Raw genomic sequence first — 21,293 nt, 5'->3', positions numbered from 1 at the left:
TGCTTGTTGAAATGCTTGAGATAACTGAGTCTTTCTTGACATCAAAAGGCACCAAAAATTTATAATTATGGTGTCAGTGATTTATCCTTCATCTTTTACTTATTTCAGGTATTGGACTGTAGCCATACTGGGGCACTGCTAAGTTACAATGACATAAATAAACCAACACCAGTTGTCAAGCAGTGTGTGGGACTAATACAAACTTTCTCTCTCTCTCTCTCTCTCTCTCACACACACACACACACGTGTATGACAAGCTTTCACACAGTTTCTGTCTACCAAATTCACTCACAAAGCATTGGTCAATCTAGGGCTATAGTACAAGACACTTGCCCAAAGTGCCATACAGTGAGACTGAACCTAAAACCATGTGGTTGCAAAGCAAGCTTCTTAACCACACAGTCATGCCTGTACCTAGTTACTAAAAACTAATTTCATTAAAAAAAAATCCATTTTGATTACATAACCATTCCAGCTAAATTTGATGTCATCCTTAAATCTTATCACATTTTTCATATTTTTTAAAGCTTGAAAACATATGTTATTTAGAATATGCACTTCTTCACAATCTCAATCTTCCATCACCATTTCTGGATGCTTTAACTTACACCTATTGCTCTAGGCACTACATGTCATCTGTCACATCGAATTTTTAAAAATCATGAATAAACTGTGTATAGTGACCTCAACCAGCGTTTCCCATGGTAAGGGACAAGGAATGGGATGTTGTAAAGATTGAAAAGGAATGGCATAAATTACTATCTTTAATAATCTTAAGAAGTATATAGATGCAAAATTTATTTTATCTTCTCATTAATAATTGGCAGGGATAGGCAAAGTATTTCCTTAATATTTTAGTTGTGTGGGGGCTAGTATTCATTAATTTGAGGATCACTAACCAAAACTACCCCAATCACATGACAACATTTTTTAACACTTTAGCATTTAAATCGGTCATATCTGGCCCAAATATTCTCCCTGTTTTATGTTCAAACTAGCCAAATTTGGCCTCTCAAACCTACCCTACAATGTAATTCTAAAAATAAACAATTCCTAGTTCCCTTAGTGACCACCAGAATATAGAGCACGGAACTCTGTCAAGTCTTCACCATATCAACAGATGCTAGACAGTTGTCTCACTAATGAGACAACAACAGCAGTACTTCTTCCTGAAACAAAGTTGATTTGTACCTCGTAAAGGTTAATCCTCTCCTTAATTACGCTATGTAATTCTGACTTGTGCATGTGTTCTATGTTGTTTTTCTTGGAAAAAGAAGTAATGTCAGTAGTTCATTGTCCAAGAATTTAAATTGCATTGGTCACATTAAATAAAAACGTAAAAAGTTAACATTTCAAACAAAACTCAATTGACAATTGCCCAAAATAACAAACAACATTAGAAACTAATTTAAGATAGTTACCTTTAAAGTTACCAGCACTTGGTACTTGTTAATATGCATTGTTTCATTTAAAAGGAATATGCGTATTGTTACTGAAAAAAGAAGGAGAAAATAATTAAGTTGAATTCTTATGCTCTTTTCTTTATAGTACACAAATACATGAGTTTCACTTATAAAAAGGTTGTTTAAAGTTACTTGTATCTTATAACGAGGATTTTTAGCATAAATACCAGTCCCCAGAATTGAATTGAAAGCACATTATATAACAGCAATACTTCATTAGAATTTTATCAGCCTCCCAAAAAATAAATGGTGACGTTGACTCTCAACAGCACTTTATCTCTTACTATGACATTGCTAAAAGGCTGCTATGAGATATTTAGTCACATCCTATAGCATTCTAAATTTAAATTTTATTAAAGCTAACTTTGCTATTCTTCCATTCAGAATAAATAAATGTTATAATCAGGTTGACTTAAAATCGCTGCCCCAAATTATGACCTCTACTTATCTTACAAGTTCTCCCAAATCAAACATTCAAATTCCATTTTGGGGTATTTTTGTATTTTTTCTTTCTTTTATTTTTTTGGTTAATTAAAATGATTCCCTCAACAAATGTTATGTGTTGAATAAATTTAAAAGAGAGCAATTTACATTTTTATTTGGGTTTTTTTTTTTTTTTCTGCACATACTTTTACTTTTACTGAAAAAAAAATCCCCCCAAAAATCCTGCATCTTATTACTGAAAGTCAAGTTGTAGAATAAAGTTTAACAGTTGATTTAAGTCCTAAACCTACAGTTAGTATTCACTTGTAATAAATATATCCCAGGAAGTATGATTATCATGATTATTAGTTTTGTTATATGTTGGATATTCTCCAGTAAGGAGCGATTAGAAGGGTTTACCAACAATGGTAACTGGACATCATATCTTTTGTTTAGTGATGTTTCACACACATCATATGTAAACAGACACAAGTTTCACAGAAATGGACACCATCTTTTATCTGTCAGTTTAGCGATTCAGCTGGTAAAAGACATTATACAACCAATTGCAACTATGCACAGAAGACAAACACACAGCAGTAATCAGCATTCAAAACCTTGCCAGTTCAGTAATGAGCAGAGGTCACAGTGCATCAAGTTTCCATATTTGGTGGTGACTATCCTCATTCGGTGATCTTGGCCCATTATTCAGCCAGTCATTATTGATACATTTGTGTATTGTAAAGACTAATGGAAAAGTCCAAGCAGTTTCACAAAGAAATCATGGTTATAAATTAAGATGCACAAGGCAGAGGATTCAGAGAGATTTTCTTGGTTAGCTGACAGCATTGCCACTCCAGCCTCATGTTAGAAAGATCACCTCTTGCCAAGCACAAACACATATCACTTTCACCTCTTGCCAAGCATGCATTCTTACACACCAGCTACTGGTATTGTAAATTAATTGTAACATCAGTTTGTAAATATACATGCTAATATGATCTGAATATTGTAGTTGGTTTTATTTGGAAGCAGCATGCAGTCAGACCAAATAATCCAGTTCCCACCTAACCACAATCACAAATTAAAAGCTATGAATTGTTAAATATGCCAAGCTATATGGCAATCAGACAACTAAGTGACAATATGGACCATCACATCATCATCATCATTGTTTAACGTCCACCTTCCATGCTAGTATGGGTTGAATAATTACCACTCTTAAAAAAAAAGTAGTCCTGGGATCAATTTATTTTACTAACCCCTTCGAGACAGTGCCCCAGCATGGCCACAGTCCAATGACTGAAACAAGTAAATGATAAAACATAAGAATCCCGTTTTGCCACTGTTTTGGTTTGATGTGCTGACTCCACAAAATCCCCACATTTATTAACTTGGAAAATATGGAAAATATCCCAACCGATGCTCTTGTTTACATTCTGTTCTACCTCTTTCGTTTGGTTCCTGGCTAAAAGGAACACTTCACACATGGTGTCTCCAAGCGACTACACAACTTCCACTTTCTTTACTTGTCTAAATTCTTTTACTCTTTCTCTCTCCTTCTTTCATCTGTTCTCCTAGCATTCAACAAAAAATGAATTTAACTACCTACAGAATCGAAACCAGAACGGCAAATAATCTGTGTATAACAACAACTTGAAGAAACTGTATCTTACAGTGTAACGATGACAATAAAAATAAAAGGTCATTGCAACTAATTATATTTCTTCTCACTTATTTGCTTTCCCTAACCACCGCTTGTAACCAGTACTGGTGTGTTTACGTCCCCGTAACTTAGCGGTTCAACAAAAGAGACTGATAAAATAAGTACCATACTTTAAAAAAATAGGTCCTGGGATCGATTCGTTTGACTAAAGTTATTCAAAGCGGTGCCCCAGCATGGCCGCAATCTAATAACTGAAACAAGCAAGACAAAAGATAAACCGTAATATGCTGAATTAGATAAAATATTGCATTTATTCACGTGGTTTTCCTTTTTAAGTTCCAATAGCACTTTGATTATTAATACTTATTTCTTGAGATTTTAAATTAATAATGACGATAGTAACCGATTTTCTTATCGAGCTGATTACTATTAAACTATACGACTGCACTGGCATGGCCAGGTGATGCGTATGGATGAGTACAACTTTGTAAAGAAGTGCCGATCTCTAACTGTGGAGGGAACCTGTCGAAGAGGTAGATCCAGGAAGACATGGGACAAGGTAATGAAGCATGATCGAAGAGGTAGGGGTTGTTTTTTTACTTTTGATTTTGTCGAATAATAGAAAGTGGGACTTGAACTCAGAATACACTGAGCAGATGCTACCGTAAGGTATCTCGTCTGATACCCCTGACAAGTCTGTCAATCCCCCTACCTGAACTAGTACTTCTTTTTTTTTATCAACCTCAAAAGAATGAAAGGACAAGTCGGCCTCGATGAGAGTTGAACTCGGAGCAAAGCGATTCGAAACAAACAGTGCAAGAAAATTTTGTTCGACACTTAACTGGTACTACTAATTCACCGTCTCTTTTCAAATGTTGGTACAAGGCCAGCAGTTTTACGGGAGGGGGATAAGTCGATCACATCGACCCCAGTGTTTAAATGGTATTTACTTTATCGACTCCGAACGGATGAAGGGGCAAAGTCGACCTCGGCAAAATTTGAACTCAGTATGTAAAAATGAACGACATTCCGCCAAGCATTTGTCCAGTGTGCTAATAATTCTACACCTTCGTAAGTAAATATTATTAAAAGACTAAAAATAGCTAAGCTGAAGATGAACAATGCTAGTATTTATGGTTATACAGATAAGTTTTCCTGACCATTAACTCGCCCGACATGCATAGCTGTCGTTATATTAAAATATCGTATAAATAGGTTGAGGCAACAAACCAATTATGTGGAAGTCCCTACACACAAAAGTAGTATTAATAGTGAGAGTAGCGATGAATAGTTTGAGAAAAATGCTGCTTTGTTCTAAAATTATTGCTTTTGATAAGAAATCTACTGCGATAGTATGACGATATAGGAAAAGGAGAGAAAACAATTTACTGATGTAATGATCACGCAACATATGCTAAAAAATCAAAATATATAATGTAAAAAGTCTATTCAAAATACTAACGAAAGATATCCAGTCGAGAAAAAATATGTAATTGCGCATGAAGATTATTTGCACCAAGCTCGATTCGAAATGGGGGTGGAGGGTGGAAGGAGTAACTTAACAGTTTGACAACATAGACCGATAGTACAATTACCGGTCTTAAAAAATTGCTAATAGAAATATAAAAGAAATTGGCAGGAAAAAATAAACAGAAACAAAACAAAAATACAGCACAAGAAAATGAAGTTGAAAAGAATGACTTTGCTGAAAGTGAAATAAACATTTTAGCAAAATATCGATATTGTAGTTTTTACTGAGTTTTCTATATGGTAATGCGAAGATCTATAGGGCAGCCTCAGTAATTGAAGTCACCTCAATATCAATACACGATATCGAAGTCCTTACTGAGTTTTTCAATATGATGATGTGAATTTTGAAAGGGCAGCCTTTGTGCTCGAAGTCACCTCAATATCAGAACACGTCATCGAAGTTCTTACAGCTACACAATCATTATGTGACAACATATAAACTACATCAGATCTAGAAAACGATTCGTGTAACAGTACAGCTGAAACAAAGAAGACACATTAATCTGCAAAAGTTACATGCTGAGCTTACTTCTCAATCACACTCAGTAGTCAATCTCTTTGAATGCCTAACCATCAATGGAGTAGTGCCAGCAGCTGATGTAACGCCTATTCTCAAGACAAATAGGCTTTCTCTAAAAAAATAAAAAAAAACACCACATCGAAAATGACCTTGAAAAATGGATGGTAACCAGTACACTTTTTGTTGATTTCTCTGCAGAATACAATACAATCAATTGTATCTGCTCAGCCAGCATTAAGGACACCCAGCTTGCAGAGCTGAATGAAAGAATGTTGGAGAACATATTTTTATGGAGTTGAGATGTAAACGAAGTTGTTCCCTATCAGCAAAAATGCTACCAAAATAGACTTGTTTCCTGTTGACAAAAATGCACAGAATAGTCTGCCTCGAGGGAACGAACGTGCTTGCTCGTGCTTTTCAGTACCTGTGTCAATTACCAAACAGGAAGTGGTGATTCATGCAGATTTATGATGATCTGATGATCATTCTGATGATCTGCTGCATACGATTAAAATTTCTCGGTAGTATAAGAAGTGATCAATTTTCTTGATCAGCTAACACTGTATTATGAGTAGAATCCAATTCATTTAAGACCTAACTGTGCCCCTTCCAACTGAAAACCTGTGAAACATTGCGCCAACTCTCAGTAGCATGATCCTCAGACCCTGTGTTGAACTATTTGAACATTTTGCTGAGTATTCCATGACTGAGTCCACTAGAACAGGAAAGACCAATCAATGGTAAGAAGCTAGATCCCATCGTTAATGCTTTGTGTCGACTGATCACAGGAAGTTTACTTCAGAAGAAACTGACAGCCTTCATATTCCAGCAGGTGTGAGATCACCAGCCATTTTGAATCCGTATGAAGGAATGTAATCGGCAGAAAATAAATGTTCGACGAAATAACAGTTCAAAGTCAGCTGATGTCAAGGAAAATCTTTCTTAAGTGTATTACTTTCTTTGAGGCCAGTACTGAGATTAAAAAACTGTTTGTTTTGAGGGAAGAAAGAAAAGACCATCCTACCACTCTCGTCAATAACAGAAGTGGTAGCAACACTAGCGTAGCTAAAGTGTATGCCACCCAAGGCGGCCCTTCCGTTTGCCCCCCCCCCAGACCCCACAAAAAACACATATTGCTTACAGCAGACCTAAAAGTGTCATGCTGGTGGGTAGCAAGAAGACAGTTACCACTTAATGTGGATGTGAGCTGGGCAAAGTGGAAATGTTTTAATCGACCAAGAATGATGTTGGACGAGTCAATGTGATACTCAACAAATGGAGTTACAGCTTCTCCAACACCACCATGTGTGAATACGACAAAGATACATAAATTATGGAACACTTGCTGAAATGTCCTCTAGTTCAAGACCCATGCACTTTTAAAGACTCTTGCAGTGTACAATAAAGATAGAGAGAAATTTTTTCAGCTTTGGTTGAACTAATTTTAAATGAATGTGAAGTAGACTCAATATAAAAAATAAAAAGCAGTGACTGACAACTGGGATATAAGGAGGTGGGGGTTACTGAATTTAGTCTTATGATGAATGTTAAGACTGACACACAAGAAGCTACAATGTAAGAACTTTACATACAAAAAAAAGAAAAACTATTCCTAGGATGTACACATCACTACTTACAGAATTTACAAACGCAATTGAGCTCACCAGAATAGGGAAAGGCAAACGTGTAATGCGGGTGTAGTTGTGACCATTGGGGAACATCATTATGTAAGACTAATTGTCTCGATACCTATTTTGAGAAGCTGAGTTTTACAAAATTGCAGAGCACATGATTTAGTGCCACCAAATATGGAAACTATTTAAAAAGCTCATATACAATAGTTATTATCTCAAAACTAAACGATGAAATAAACACTGAAGACCACACACACACACACACACATTATCACATACATCCTTATATAAAGCTAACCAAGCAAAAACACAGGCATATAATCATTTCGGTATTTTTGCCCGATGTTCTTCTTACTTTGGACATTAACATAACGTACACCAAAAAAAAAAAAACTAATAGCTCTGATTAGGCAAAAATTACAGTTTAAAATATGACATAATAATTATCAACAAACTAACAGAAGGAGCAGTGTGGAACTACACTGAACAACTAATAGATAAAAGCAAAATAGACTGTTTTCTAAGTTCAGAAACCTCATAAGAAAATGAGTAGACTATAAAATGCTTTCGTTTCAGTTCAGTAATCATAATTAGATTCTTGATGTCTAACAATGAATAGTAGCATTGAAAAATTACTACCTTTAAAAGATTAAAGTATTTTGCTCGGCCATTTTGTCATTGAACAAGAGGCAGTGAAATACTATGAATCTCTTACAAGAAATATTTCTTGAAGATACACTCTCTGAACTGTTGTTGTTTTCTGTCACTAGGTTACACATATTATCACTAATGATTTCTGATTTAAGCATAACACTAGTCATTTTGAAGAGATGGGGGTCGATACCACTGACCCCAGTATTTGACTGGTATTTTATTCTATCAACCCTGGCGGGATGAAAGGCAAAGTTGACATGGGCAGGATTTGAATTCCGAATGTAAGGAGTCAAAGCAAATGCCACAAAGCAATTTTTCCAACACTCTAACGGTTCTACTAGTTCACTGTCGTTTTATCTTTTTGTCTCTGGTTTAGGCAAAAAGCCAGCAACTTCGAAGAAAAGAGGTTAATCGATACTTGAGAACAACAAATACCAAAGGAGAGATGAGAAGACATTCTATGATTATGATAAAGTAAAGGTAACTTTAGAATAACAGTGGATTCAGAAAGATTTTACAATTAGATTGTTCTTATTATGTACTACAATATATCAGTAATACTTGCGGAAACATTCAACATACAAGGTTAAACAGAAAAGGAAATAGAATCTATTGATAGTTAATCCCAAATGCTCTTAAAATTGAACTGTAGCTGAAACAGAAATAATGGTATCGACTGTTATGACTAGAAAGAAACAATGTCGACAGTGGTGTAGCTAGAGTGTGTACTGCCCGGGGTAGCCCTTATGTTTGACGGCCCTCTATTTTCACCCCTTTATTTTGGTTTATACAGTAGATTCAAAAGTGCTGCCTCCATAAAAGCGTTGTTCAGGGCAGAGTTCCCCCATAACCACCCATTTCCAAGCTATGCTACTAAATATTGACTGGGGCCAATCCAGATAGTTGTCAAGTGTTGTATAATGACAGGCTATTAGTCATCAAAAACAACACTCAATGCAGTGAAGTAGTGATTTAAAAATAATAACAAATTTTGTATTCAAGAGATGCCAGATCTTAACGGTGTTTTACGTGACCCTCTCAGAACCATTAGACAGGTTGTTTCGTAATGACCTGAAGAAGTGTAACTGAACAGCGATCGGCAAACTAATAAATAGTTAATATTTATCCCCCACTTAAACATGGATGCTCTTTTAGAACAAACTATACTGCGGTAGTTACCATTACCATGAAAGAAACTCTCAAATTGGCTTTTGTAAATATGTATAAATTCAAAGTTCATTCTTGGATCAACATCAACAAGGAAGTTTAACTTCTCTTCCACTATTAACTGAGCCAGTAACATTCATAAAATGTCACTGACACATTAACATTTTTTTGCAGCACGTTGTTAATACGTAAAATGAAAATGTTAAGTAATACCGCTAAGCATGTTGTTCAGCATGCTAACGATACTGCCAGCACGCTGCCTTCATGAAGAAGAAGAAGAAGAAGATGATGATGATGATGATGATGATGGTGGTGGTGGTGGTGGTGGTGGTGGTGGTGGTGGTGGTGGTGGTGGTGGTGGTGGTCAAAATTAAATGTATTATACTCATTATGAATACAAACGACTTTTTAAGACTAATTTTATATGTTGATTTCAAAATTTCACTCCATTTGTATGCAGCACGTATCAGTTTTTCGATAGATACATGCAAATATTTACATATCCGTATATATGAAATCGTTAACGTAATAAATAAGGGAATTATTTTTAGAAAGTAAATGAGTTTATTGAGTTAAAAATCATTACTACCATTCTACAAAGAGTGAACACACAAAAAATGGGTCAGACAAACCAAAGTTAGAACAACAGAGTAAGAAACATTGTGATTTGGATTTCCTGCGGTGTTCCTGATCTGGTTGATCACAGTAATGTGTCCAGTAGTAGTCAGCCAGCATACTGTCATTCCAGAAGCCTTGCTGCCATTTCTCCATAGCACTAATATTCTGGTGAAATCTTTCACCATGTTCATCATCAGCCATGCAAATCTTCCTCGGCAGCACAGCAGCACTATCGTGACAGTCAGCATTATCGTCTTATGTTTCAATACCATCATCTAGTGGAACTGGAATTGGCAAACTTCCATTGTGGGGCACAGGTCTCATTGCAGAGTCCAAATTTAGATACACAAATTTTGTGCTTATTCTTCATAGAAAATCCTGTGACTTACTTTGCAAAAATAACTCTATATCACTGGAATGGACTTATTATTGAACTAGTCACGTAAGCCATTTGAGCAAGCTGAGCAGATAAAATGTAGTGCCCATAACTTGTCCTGATCTCCAAGTGGACAGTCAAAGTATACCTTATAAATCTTCTTGATCTCTGGTGTTATTGTACATTTTTGATGATGGGCTATGTTGACTAAATCGATTCTAGTGTTCACCTGGTACTTATTTTATGGACCCAGAGAGTGTGAAAGACAAAGTTGACCTCGGCAGAATTTGAACTCAGAGCACAAAGACAGACAAAATACCGCTAAGCATTTCGCCTGGTGTGCTAAAGTTTCTGCCAGCTCGCCACCTTAAAAATCAATAAATATTAAAACTTTTAAACTGAATCAATCATAATATTAAACTTATTTTATTGAATTTTTAATAAAATATAAAGTAATTACTCACCTTTTTCATTTCGTCGATAAATGGGCAAATTAGTCTGAATGAAAATGTGCCCGAATGTTCTCTTTATAGGAAGTATTTGTTTCATATTAATTGAATCATCAATCCTGTCACTACACAACTGTCTTCCTTCAATTATACGTTGCGGTTTATATCCAGTAACATTCAAAATCACTTCATCATTCAGGCATTCATTTCCTTCAACACTGATGTTGAATAAAACTTGGTTTCCTAAAAAGTACAAAAATATAACACTTAAAGAGTTTAAAACTTCGTACAATGAAAAATAAGAAAATATTTATAACAACTAGAAAATATACAATGTATGAGAATAAGACCAGTCAGAACTCATTTTGGCGAACGTTGGACTTGGGAAGAACCAACAAGTTGGAATTTCTCTGTTTTGACAGATTTTTCAGATTTTCTTTCACAATCCTCTTGTAAATGCTCAGGACTATCTTCTAAGTCTTTTTTTTTTTTTACCGAAAAGGCTTCTCCTATAGTTTTTAAGTGCATAGTTATCATGCGTAGTGCCCACAGAATCAACCAAAATTTGCAAAAAATGATGGAATTTTTTTACCCTGCCCACCATCTTCCCCTCTCCGGACCGATTTTGGTCAATTTTGTGGGCACTACGCACGATGATTCGGGCAAAGGGGAGCACTACGTGCTTAAAAACTATAGGCAAAAAAAAAAGTAAATATTTCCAGACGAAAATATGTGTGATTTAAGGGAGATTTGGTCGTTGTTTCTAACATATCTCTTGACTCGTAAGGTTTAGGGTTAATAAAAATCATAAATTTTCAAAAAAATTTCTTTTTCATTGCATAAATGAGTTTATTAATGGGGAGAAAATATTGAAAAACATCCATATTTGCCACAGTGGGAAAGAAATGTGGAAGGTGGTCATGGGATATGCTAGAAACAACAACCAAATCTCCCTTAAATCACACACCTTTTCATTTGAAAATATTTACTTTTTTGTTACCAAAAAGGCTCCTTTCTCCTTCAGTCTTTAAGTGCGTAGTGCCCCACAAAATCATCGTGCATAGTGCCCATAAAATCGACCAAATTCAGTCCAGAGAGGAAAAGATGTGGTGTGTGTATGGGAGGGATTAAAAACCCATTATTTTCTGCAAAATTTTTTTGCTAAAAAGATAATCTAGAGCATCTCCAAGAGCACCTTGAAAAAAGATCTGAAAAATCCCCATTAATACGGAAAAATTCCAACTTGTTGGTGCTTCCTAAGTCTGACGTCAGTCCTCATGACGGTTTTATCCGAATCACACGACGTACATAAACTACAAAATGTCTGTGATACTTTATTCATGAATTTTTATAGCATTGTGTCTCCCTATCACATCAAGACCCATTAGCTTATATTAATTCTTTTTGAATCCAATGAATAGATGGCATTATGTTTTTTTTACCCCTGAAAGTAGTGTATAGCAATGCATATGGCTATTCCCTTTACTGAAAGTTTGGAGTTGAAGCTCAGCATTCACAGTTGTGCTTTACTCCAGTTGTAGCCCATAAAACTCCAGTGGGTGCAGAAACCCATTTGAACAAAAGAGGTAATGAGCTGGCAGAAACGATTGCACACCGGGCAAAATGCTTAGCGGTATTTCGTCTGCCGCTACGTTCTGAGTTCAAATTCCGCTGAGGTCAACTTTGCCTTTCATCCTTTCGGGGTCGATAAATTAAGTACCAGTTATGCACTGGGGTCGATGTAATCGACTTAATCCCTTGTTTGTCCCCTCTATGTTTGGCCCCTTGTGGGCAGTAAAGAAATAAGAAACCCATTTGAACAAATATAGTTTTAGCAAATAAATAGCTTATAACCATTTATGGTGTCTATGTCTTTGATCATTTTATTGAACTTATTTCAATGAGTCACTAATTCTTAGACTAGTTTCAGTCACTATAGTGTTTGATCCATGCCTTCTGATAATACCGGCACTCCATCGGTTTCCACATCGACGGTTCTAGTTGATCCAGTCAATGGAACAACTTGCTCTTGAAATTAACATGCTGAGCACTCCACAGACATGTGTACCCTTAACGTAGTTCTCAGGGAGGTTCAGCATGACACAGAGTGTGACAAGGCTGGTCCTTTGAAATACAGTTACTACTCATTTTTTGCTAGCTGAGTGGACTGGAGCAATGTGAAATAAAGTGTCTTGCTCAAGGACACAACACATCGACGGCAATTGTACTCACGACCTTGCGATCGTGAGTCGAATACCCCTAAACACTAAGCCATGCACATTCATTCTGATAATAATAAATCTTTTAATAAATGTTTCATAATTTTCTGCTGAAAAAAGCCCAGATTCCTCTTAATTGTACGTCATTTTCATGCAATACTATTAGAATGAGTTTCGTAGTGGAAATAGAGTCAAATTAAGGAGGAAGTGGGATTTTCTGAGCCAATGCATAATGTCAAGGCAAACCAACATAGTTTGACGGGATTCTAGGACTTTCCCTCCCTATTCTTCTATAACTGCTACAACCAGTTGGTTCACTTGATCATGTGACCGACCAGAATATCAGATGTTGTAACACATCACTGGTCACAATGCGCTTTGCATCGTTTTAGCCATCAAATGATGCCACTCCATTGGCTGAGGGAAATGGACCAATGGGAAACTAAATGTTTTGCTCAAGAACACAACGCACCACCCAGTCTGAGAATCGAACCCACGATCACTAAATCGTAAGTGCAACAGCCGAGTCACTAGGCCACATACCTTTCATTCATATATATATATATATATATATATATATATATATATATATATATATATATATATATATATATATATATATATATATATATATATATATATATATATATATATATATATATATATATATATATATATATATATATATATATATATATATATATATATATATATATATATATATATATATATATATATATATATATATATATATATATATATATATATATATATATATATATATATATATATATATATATATATATATATATATATATATATATATATATATATATATATATATATATATATATATGAAAGCTATAAAGAAACAAGCTTTTTCTTAAATAAACATCTATGCAAAAATGAAAGCATTTATAAATGAGGTTACTGGGTTCCCTTAAATTTAATTTAAAATTACATATAATTAATCCATAGCTGTCGGGGTCCCAGCTACAGATTAATTAGAAGTTAGTTCTAAATGTGGAAATAAACAAACCCGGGTTAAATTACGGGAAACCGCCTGACAAGGTTAAGTACCTGGTAACCACCCAAGCCATGGTTATGTTGAAATCATGGGATGTAGCACGGTGGAGGCGAACTATTTCGGCAGATAAACTTATTAAGTCCATGGCGAATATCACTAGATGCTAAGTAGATGAACAGTCAATAGACTGTCAAAAGCTAGGATCAACCAGTTCAGTTAATGAACTACTGCTATCATTTGAAGCCGTGACTTGTGCACATCAGACATTCAGCTATCAAATTACCAATGAGTCTTATTAGCGTAAGTCACCCGACCAGATGATGATCATGAAAGTTATACACACAGGCACGGGTGTGGCTGTATAGGTGCACACGTGGCCATGTGGTAAGAAGCTTGCTTCCCAATCACATAGTTCCGAATCCAGTCTCACTGGGTGCTACCTTGGGCAAGTGTCTTGCACTCTAGCCTCGAGCCGACCAAAGCCTTGTGAGTGGATTTGGTAGACGGAAACTGAAAGAATCCCGTCGTATATACATGTGTGTTCCCCCCCCCCCCCAACCACCACTTGACAATTGGTGTTGGTGTATTCACATTTCCGTAGCTAAAAAAAAAAAGTACTGGGGTCGATACATTCAACTAAAAATTCTTCAAGGCAGTGCCCCAGCATGGCTGGTCGCAGTTCAATGACTCAAACAAGAAAAACATAAAAGATGAAAGATCACCAATGACTTTGGTGACAGATGGATCTGAAAAAGAACTCATTTGTTTCCTTCTTTTGTATTCTTTTAGAATATAGACTATATGGAAATAATTTCTGAAAATGTACTTACCCTCAAATACTTTCAAATATTTCTTCAGTATTTTTTCGGTCTTAACATCAAGTAACTCTATTTGCACACATAAGTTATAATAGTCGAAGAATTGCAGTAGGACTGATTCATTTTCATCGCATCGGAAGACTTTTGGCATGAACATCATGTATTCGGTGCTATTTTCCAGAAAATATATATTCAGACATTAGAAATTTCATAGAAGGCATTTATAAATACAAAGATATTTATATGGAAACAATAACGGTATACGGATTTACAATGATTGCATATTCTTGTAATATATAAATATCACTTCATTTATATTTTTAAAAAAGTAAATACTTAGTATATTCTTTTCTACTCTAGCACAAGGTCCGAAATTTTGGGGGAGGGTCCAGTCGATTAGATTGACCCCAGTATGCAACTGGTTCTTAATCTATTGAGCCCGAAAGAATGAAAGACAAAGTTGACCTTGGCGGAATTTGAACTCAGAACGTAAAGACAGACGAAATACTGCTAAGCATTTCACCCGGCGTGCTAACACTTCTGCCAGTTTATTGCCTTTCTTCAAGTCAATATTACATGTGCTCAAGGCAGCAAGCTGGAAGAATTGTTAGCATGCAAGGCAAAATACTTAGCAGCTTTACGTCCGTTTTTATGTTCTCAGTTCAGATTCCGCTGAAGTCGACTTTGCCTTTCATCCTTTCGGAGTCGGTAAAATAAGTACCAGCAGAACACTGGGGTCAGTGTAATTGACTTAACCTATCCCCTGAAATTGCTGGCCTTGCGCTAAAATTTGAAATCAATATTACACATGCTCAAGGCGGTGAGCTGGGAGAATCGCGAACACACTGGACGAAATGCTTAGCGGCATTTCCTCCGTCTTTACGTTCTGGGTTCAAATTCTGCCAAGGTCGACTTTACCTTTCATCCTTTCGGAGTCAATAAAATAAGTACCAGTTGAACATTGTGTTTGGTGTAATCGACTTATCTCCTCCTCCGAAATTGTTGACCTTGTGCCAAAATCTGAAACCAGTATTATACACATTCTTGGCAGTGGATTAGCAAAATGGTTAGAATGTCAGACAAAGTTCCTTGAGGTATTTTATTCCTGTTCTTTATGTTCCAAGTTCCAATCCTGCCATGGTCAACTTTGCGTTTTATCATTCAGGAGTCGATAAAATAAAATACCAACCAAGTACTGAGCTGTTTGTAATTAACTCCCCGCCACTCCCCATAAAATTTCTGGTTTTGTACCTGTGTTTACAAGTCAACATTACTTGCTCTTTCTGGATAATGAGCTGGTTGAAGTTTTTAAGTAGTGGTTCCCAAAGTGGGTGGTTCTTCTCCGCTGGGGCAGTGGAAAGATCCAGGGAGTGTTGAAGAAAAGTGAGGTGATAAAGGGGCAATGGGTGTAAAAACAACAAGATTATAAGGATTGATTATAAGTTTTATTTGTGAAACACAGTTGTTTTCAATTTGCAGCAGAAAGTGGTTTATGTTTGTGGTGGTGGTGGTGGTGGTGAATGAGGGCTGTAAGAATGAGGTGCGGGCACCAAGGGGGCGGCAGCCTGAAAAGTTTGGGAATCACTATTGTAAAGGGTCAGATTAAATGCCTTATTCCATCCATTTGAATTCAAGTGCCACTTATTTTGATATTGTCTTTTTCCCTCAACTAAATAAGTACCAGTCATATAGTAGTGCCGATTCAATTAACCACACTGTGTAACAATTTTTGTTTTGTCTTTGATCAATAAGAGTTATTTCCTATTTGCTTCTAACTAGAAATCAAAGGAAATGACCACCACTCCCTTCAAATTTTGCTTTTGTCACCTGAACATCAATGTTTTGAAACTGACCTATTTTCCATTACATTCAGCGTTGAGTTGATGAAGCAGAAATATCGTTATAGTAAATATTCTGCTTGTCAGTTGCTTGACCATAATCACTTGAGTATGTCCCTTAGTGACTGACAATATGTGCATATCAGATCATGAGCAGGAGTAGTGGTGGAGCACCATAGCCATGTATTGAGAGGGATTCTTTGGTGTTTGAATAAAGGTAACAAACGTAAAGTTTGAAGGAAATATTAGCCATTTTTCATACTTTCTAGGGGTAAGTAAATAGGAAATAACAGTTACTACCCAAGGACGAAAATTGTGTTACCCAGTGCTATCCTTTTCCAATAATATCGTGGACGTTTTAGAACAGTAAACCTTTGATGAATCAAAGTTAATTTCCTTTCGCAACTAAAATATTCTGTGAAAGGTATGAACATTACAATCTCTTAAGTTTAACTTTCTTAAAATAAACATCTTCACTGGATTACATTGAAACAGAGAAGGCACGTGGCTTAGAGGTTAAGGTATTCGGATCATGATCGTAAGGCCGTAAGTTCAATTCCCGGAGACACATTGTATCGTTGAGCAAGACACTTTATTTCACGTTGCTCCAGTCCACTCAGCTGGCAATAATGAGGAGTACCTGTATTTCAAAGGACCAGCCTTGTCACAGTGAATCTCCATGAGATCTACCTTAAGAGTACACCTGTTTGTGGAGTGCTCAGCCACTTGCACGTTAATTTCACGATCAGGCTGTTCTGTTGATCAGATCAACTGGAACCCTTGTCGTCGTAACCGACCAAGTGCCAGTTTTGTACATGGAAACAATATTATTTCAATCAGCAACAGTGCCTGTGCGTGTCACTTGATATATTAGAATCACTCTCTCTTTCTCTCTCTCTCTCTCTCTCACTCTCTCTCTCTCTCTCTCTCTCTCTCTCTCTCTCTCTCTCACACACACACACACACACACACACACATGCATGCAGACAACACTAAGCATCAAACGTATCTCGAATCACAACAAAACGTAACACAAGAAATAAAAAACAGAACTTCTGCCATTATTTCGTTGTTAACAATGCAGCGAATTGACAAAAACGTAGCACACCAGACAAATGTTTAGCGGCATTTCGTCCGGCTTTATGTTCTGAGTTCAAATTCCACCAAGGTCGACTTTACTTCTTATCCTTTCAGAGTTGATAAAATAAGTACCAGTTGTATACTGATGTCAATGTAATCGACTAGCGTCTTCTCACAAAATGTCAGGCCTTGTGCCTATAGCAGAAAGAATTATTTCTCTGTTAATGTTTCCAGTTCCACCAACGATTTTATCTCACATGATGCAACAAACAACAACACAAATAAAAATAATCAAGATACCAATTTCCAAACAAATAGCACAGAAACTTCACAGACATCAATAAATACGCAATAAATTACTACGTAATAACACACACACACACACACACACATTGCAACACCTTATAAACAGCCTGAAAACACTTACATTCATGACATCTGCATTACAATGATGCAAACATACAAGACTGTACTTCCAGTACAGGACCCCACAATCCCTAAATTTCACCATGGTGAAGTAAGCAAGGAAGCTAGGCCAAGCACTGTGACTCGTTTGAGTAATGACGAATAGCTTAATCAGTAGGTTGATATATTTTTCAAGACAAGTCTTTAACGAATGTAGCTCAAAGCTTATCATGTTTTAGATTACGTAATTAAGACAAAATTAATGACCTGTAAACAGTGCAACTCCTAATTACAGAAGCATACTGGCACTCCATCAGTTATGACGATGAGAGTTCTAGCTGATCTGGTCAATGGAACAGCCTGCTCGTGAAATTAATGTGCAAGTGGCTGAGCACTCTACATCAGGGGTTCTCGACCACTTTTTACCTATGTTTTAAAGCTAGTTTTATAGAAGCTTCTTTCAAAATTCTTATTTTGTTTTTCACACATTAACTTGTGTAGGTTGAACTATGTAAAATGTTAGAGAAAGAAACCAAGCAATTTTTTGCAATGCATACTAATGCATATATCTCAAGCAAAATTTTTTCAGGGGCCCTTAAAATACTATTTGGATCCCCCAATTTACTATTTACTATTAATTTACTATTTGGATCCCCAATTTCTTTGTGGGCCCCCAAAAATCTTATGCTGATTCTCGGGGATCATATGGACCCTGGTTGAGAATCAATGCTCTACAGTCACAAGCATCCTTAACATTGTTTTCAGGGAGATTCAATGTGATACAGAGTGTGACAAGGCTGGCCCTTTCAAATACAGGTACGACTCAGTTTTGCAAGCTGAGTGGACTGGAGCAATCTGAAATAAAGTGTTTTGCTCAAGGACATAATGCGCTGCGGGGAATCGAACTCATGACCTTACAGTCATGAGCCCAATACTCTGACCACTAAGCCACGAGCCTTCACTTGACAGAAGCATACATACACAGAAGCATACTCAAACAGATATGTGTGTGCCTGGGTATGTGTGTATGTGTGCGTGTATATGTGTGCGTGTGTCTGTCTGTCTGTCTGTGTGAGTGTGTGTGTATGTCTGTCTGTCAGTGTGATAACAGCTTGACTCAGCTTCGTCATGGCTTAAAGCTCCACGTGACTTAAAGCTCCAAACTTTCATGTATAGTGCAAACTTATCAAATACTTGTAACTCCAAACAAACGTGTTGGGTGCTATTTTTTTCCGTTTCTTTATTTCCTCGAGTATGTGCATGTGCGTATATCTGTGCATATCTGTGCACGTCTTTTATCTTTTCGGAGTCGGTGAACTAAGTACCACTGAAGCCCTGGAGTCGAAGTAATCTACAAGATCCCTCCCCTTAAAAATTTCTGGTCCTGTGCCCATAGTAAGAAGGATTATTATTATTAAGACAGCAAGCTGGCAGAATTGTTAACACGCTGGGCAAAATGCTTAGCGGTGTTTTGTCTGCCGCTACGTTCTGAATTAAAATTCTGCCGAGGTCGGAATTTGGTTTTGCACATAGTATTGTTCTAGAGAATGTTTAAGAAGACATATGAAAATTATATTATTATTATTATTATTATTATTATTATTATTATTATTATTATTATTATTATTATTCATATACACTCAATAGATTAGACTGTTGAAAACAAAAAGAATCCTAACATCAGGCTACAACAAGTGAGAGCTGTGCGAGCCATATATAGGGACACCGTCAGTAAGGTGAGGGTTGGCAACGAGTACAGTGAAGAATTGTGAGTAGAGGTAGAGTTCTTTGGACACAAAACCCTGCTTGCGAAGACCTGTTGAGGCAATCGAAATCAAACCAAATTCGACGACTGGCACCCATGCCAACCTTCCTTCATTAGACACACACACACACACACACACACACACACACACACATATATATATATATATATATATATATATATATATATATATATATATTGCTGGACAACTAGGGTCGGTTCGTTTAACCCCTCGTAAATCTGCGGTTCGGCAGAAGACATCGATAGAATAAGTACCAGACTAAAAATAATGATAAGTACAGCGGTCAATTTGCTCGACCAGATTCGTTAAAACGAAGCCTCAAAACGGCCGCAGTCTAGTAACTGAAACAAGTAAGCGACATAAGATTTCAGTAAACTGAAAAATTGATAAATCCAAGAATTCTTTGAGCTCTTTGTGTGGCTTTGCAAATTTGAGCTTTAAATTTGTAATTGATACGTTCTCTTGAGGAATGTTTCATTCCATAATTCGTGTCCCGTCTTAAAGAACAGCCGCTAATCCACGTTCATGTTCGAAACACTCCTGTAACTGGGTACTTCCAATCCTAGTTATATTATTGCGTTTTTACAGGCACGGATATTCGGAAAGCTATGCGCCTCTGAGATGAAGTTGATAAAAACAATTCATGTACGCCTTCGTGTTGCGAATCAGTTGGTACTACGTCTTAAATATAATCCAGGATGTTATTACAATATTTTTTGTGAAATCATCCCATTCTTTGATTTTGTCTTGTAGCTTATAAGATAGTTTCAGTGGTAGTAAATAATGAGACCAGAAGAGTAAATAAAGAGACCAGGTAGTAAACAAAGAGAAGAAATAAAGAGACCAGGTAGTAAATAAAGAGACCAGATTATTATCGTCCTAACGAAGCTTTCAGTGTTTTCTTCAAGGGATTTCCTACAGATGTGTACTTTCAGAAAATGGATATTTGTAAATGAAATTTACTACAAGTATGCTTCAGATAGTGTAGATTCTCATTATATCGGAATATGTAGTGAAAAAAGTTTTTCGAGGGTGGGGCGAGGAACTTCACGAGACAACTTTCACATGTGACAACCTTTTTTACTCATTACTTTCAGAAAAATGGGTAATTTTTTATGAAATTTTCTATAAATACTTTTCAGATTGGGTAGATTATGATTATATCGGAATTTAATATGAAAAAATGTGTGGACTTGTACACATACATAACAACACAAGTCATACAAAATGAAACTTGAAATTTCGAAAAAAATTGTGACGCGTGTCAATATGTATGTGTGTGTGTTCACTATTTTACGTTTCACATCAAATTCCGATGTAATTCTAATCTACACAATCAGAAAAGTATTTGTAGAAAATTTCATGAAAAAATGCCTATTTTTCTGAAAGTTATGGGTCAAGAAAGCCAACCTGTGTGAATTACCTGAAACTCTTATTCCCACCCACAGAAAATCTTTTCCACAATAAATTCCAAAGTAATCAGAATCTACACCATCTGGAGCGTATTCGTAGAAAATTTCATTAAAAAATATCCAATTTTCTGGAAGTAATGAGGAAACAATGTCGGTGGGGTACACATCTGTAGGAATGCCTTCTTCAAGTTTTCTGTATGAAGTTGG

General features: G+C 36.2%; 1 protein-coding gene across 2 annotated transcripts in view; it reads right to left on the bottom strand.

The window, feature by feature from the left end:
- The window catches only part of LOC106869164 (A.superbus venom factor 1), a 168,614-nt gene that overhangs the window by 98,743 nt on the left and 48,578 nt on the right, over nucleotides 1-21,293 (bottom strand). The window contains exons 2-4 of one of the 2 annotated variants that reach the window (XM_052976969.2): nucleotides 14,577-14,734; nucleotides 10,516-10,743; nucleotides 1,422-1,492 (exon numbers count right to left, since the gene is read on the bottom strand). In XM_052976969.2, the coding sequence (XP_052832929.2) occupies nucleotides 1,422-1,492; nucleotides 10,516-10,743; nucleotides 14,577-14,734 (457 nt within the window). Of the gene's footprint in view, nucleotides 1-1,421; nucleotides 1,493-5,611; nucleotides 5,705-10,515; nucleotides 10,744-14,576; nucleotides 14,735-21,293 lie in introns of those variants that run through there. The other variant, XM_089344804.1, reaches the window with a different exon arrangement.

The sequence above is a fragment of the Octopus bimaculoides genome, chromosome 2, assembly GCF_046866305.1.
Source record: "Octopus bimaculoides isolate indiv1 chromosome 2, ASM4686630v1, whole genome shotgun sequence".
Classification (NCBI taxonomy): Eukaryota; Metazoa; Mollusca; class Cephalopoda; order Octopoda; family Octopodidae; genus Octopus; species Octopus bimaculoides.
Note: the sequence above shows the minus strand (reverse complement) of the source record. Positions and strands in the feature narration are given on the sequence as shown.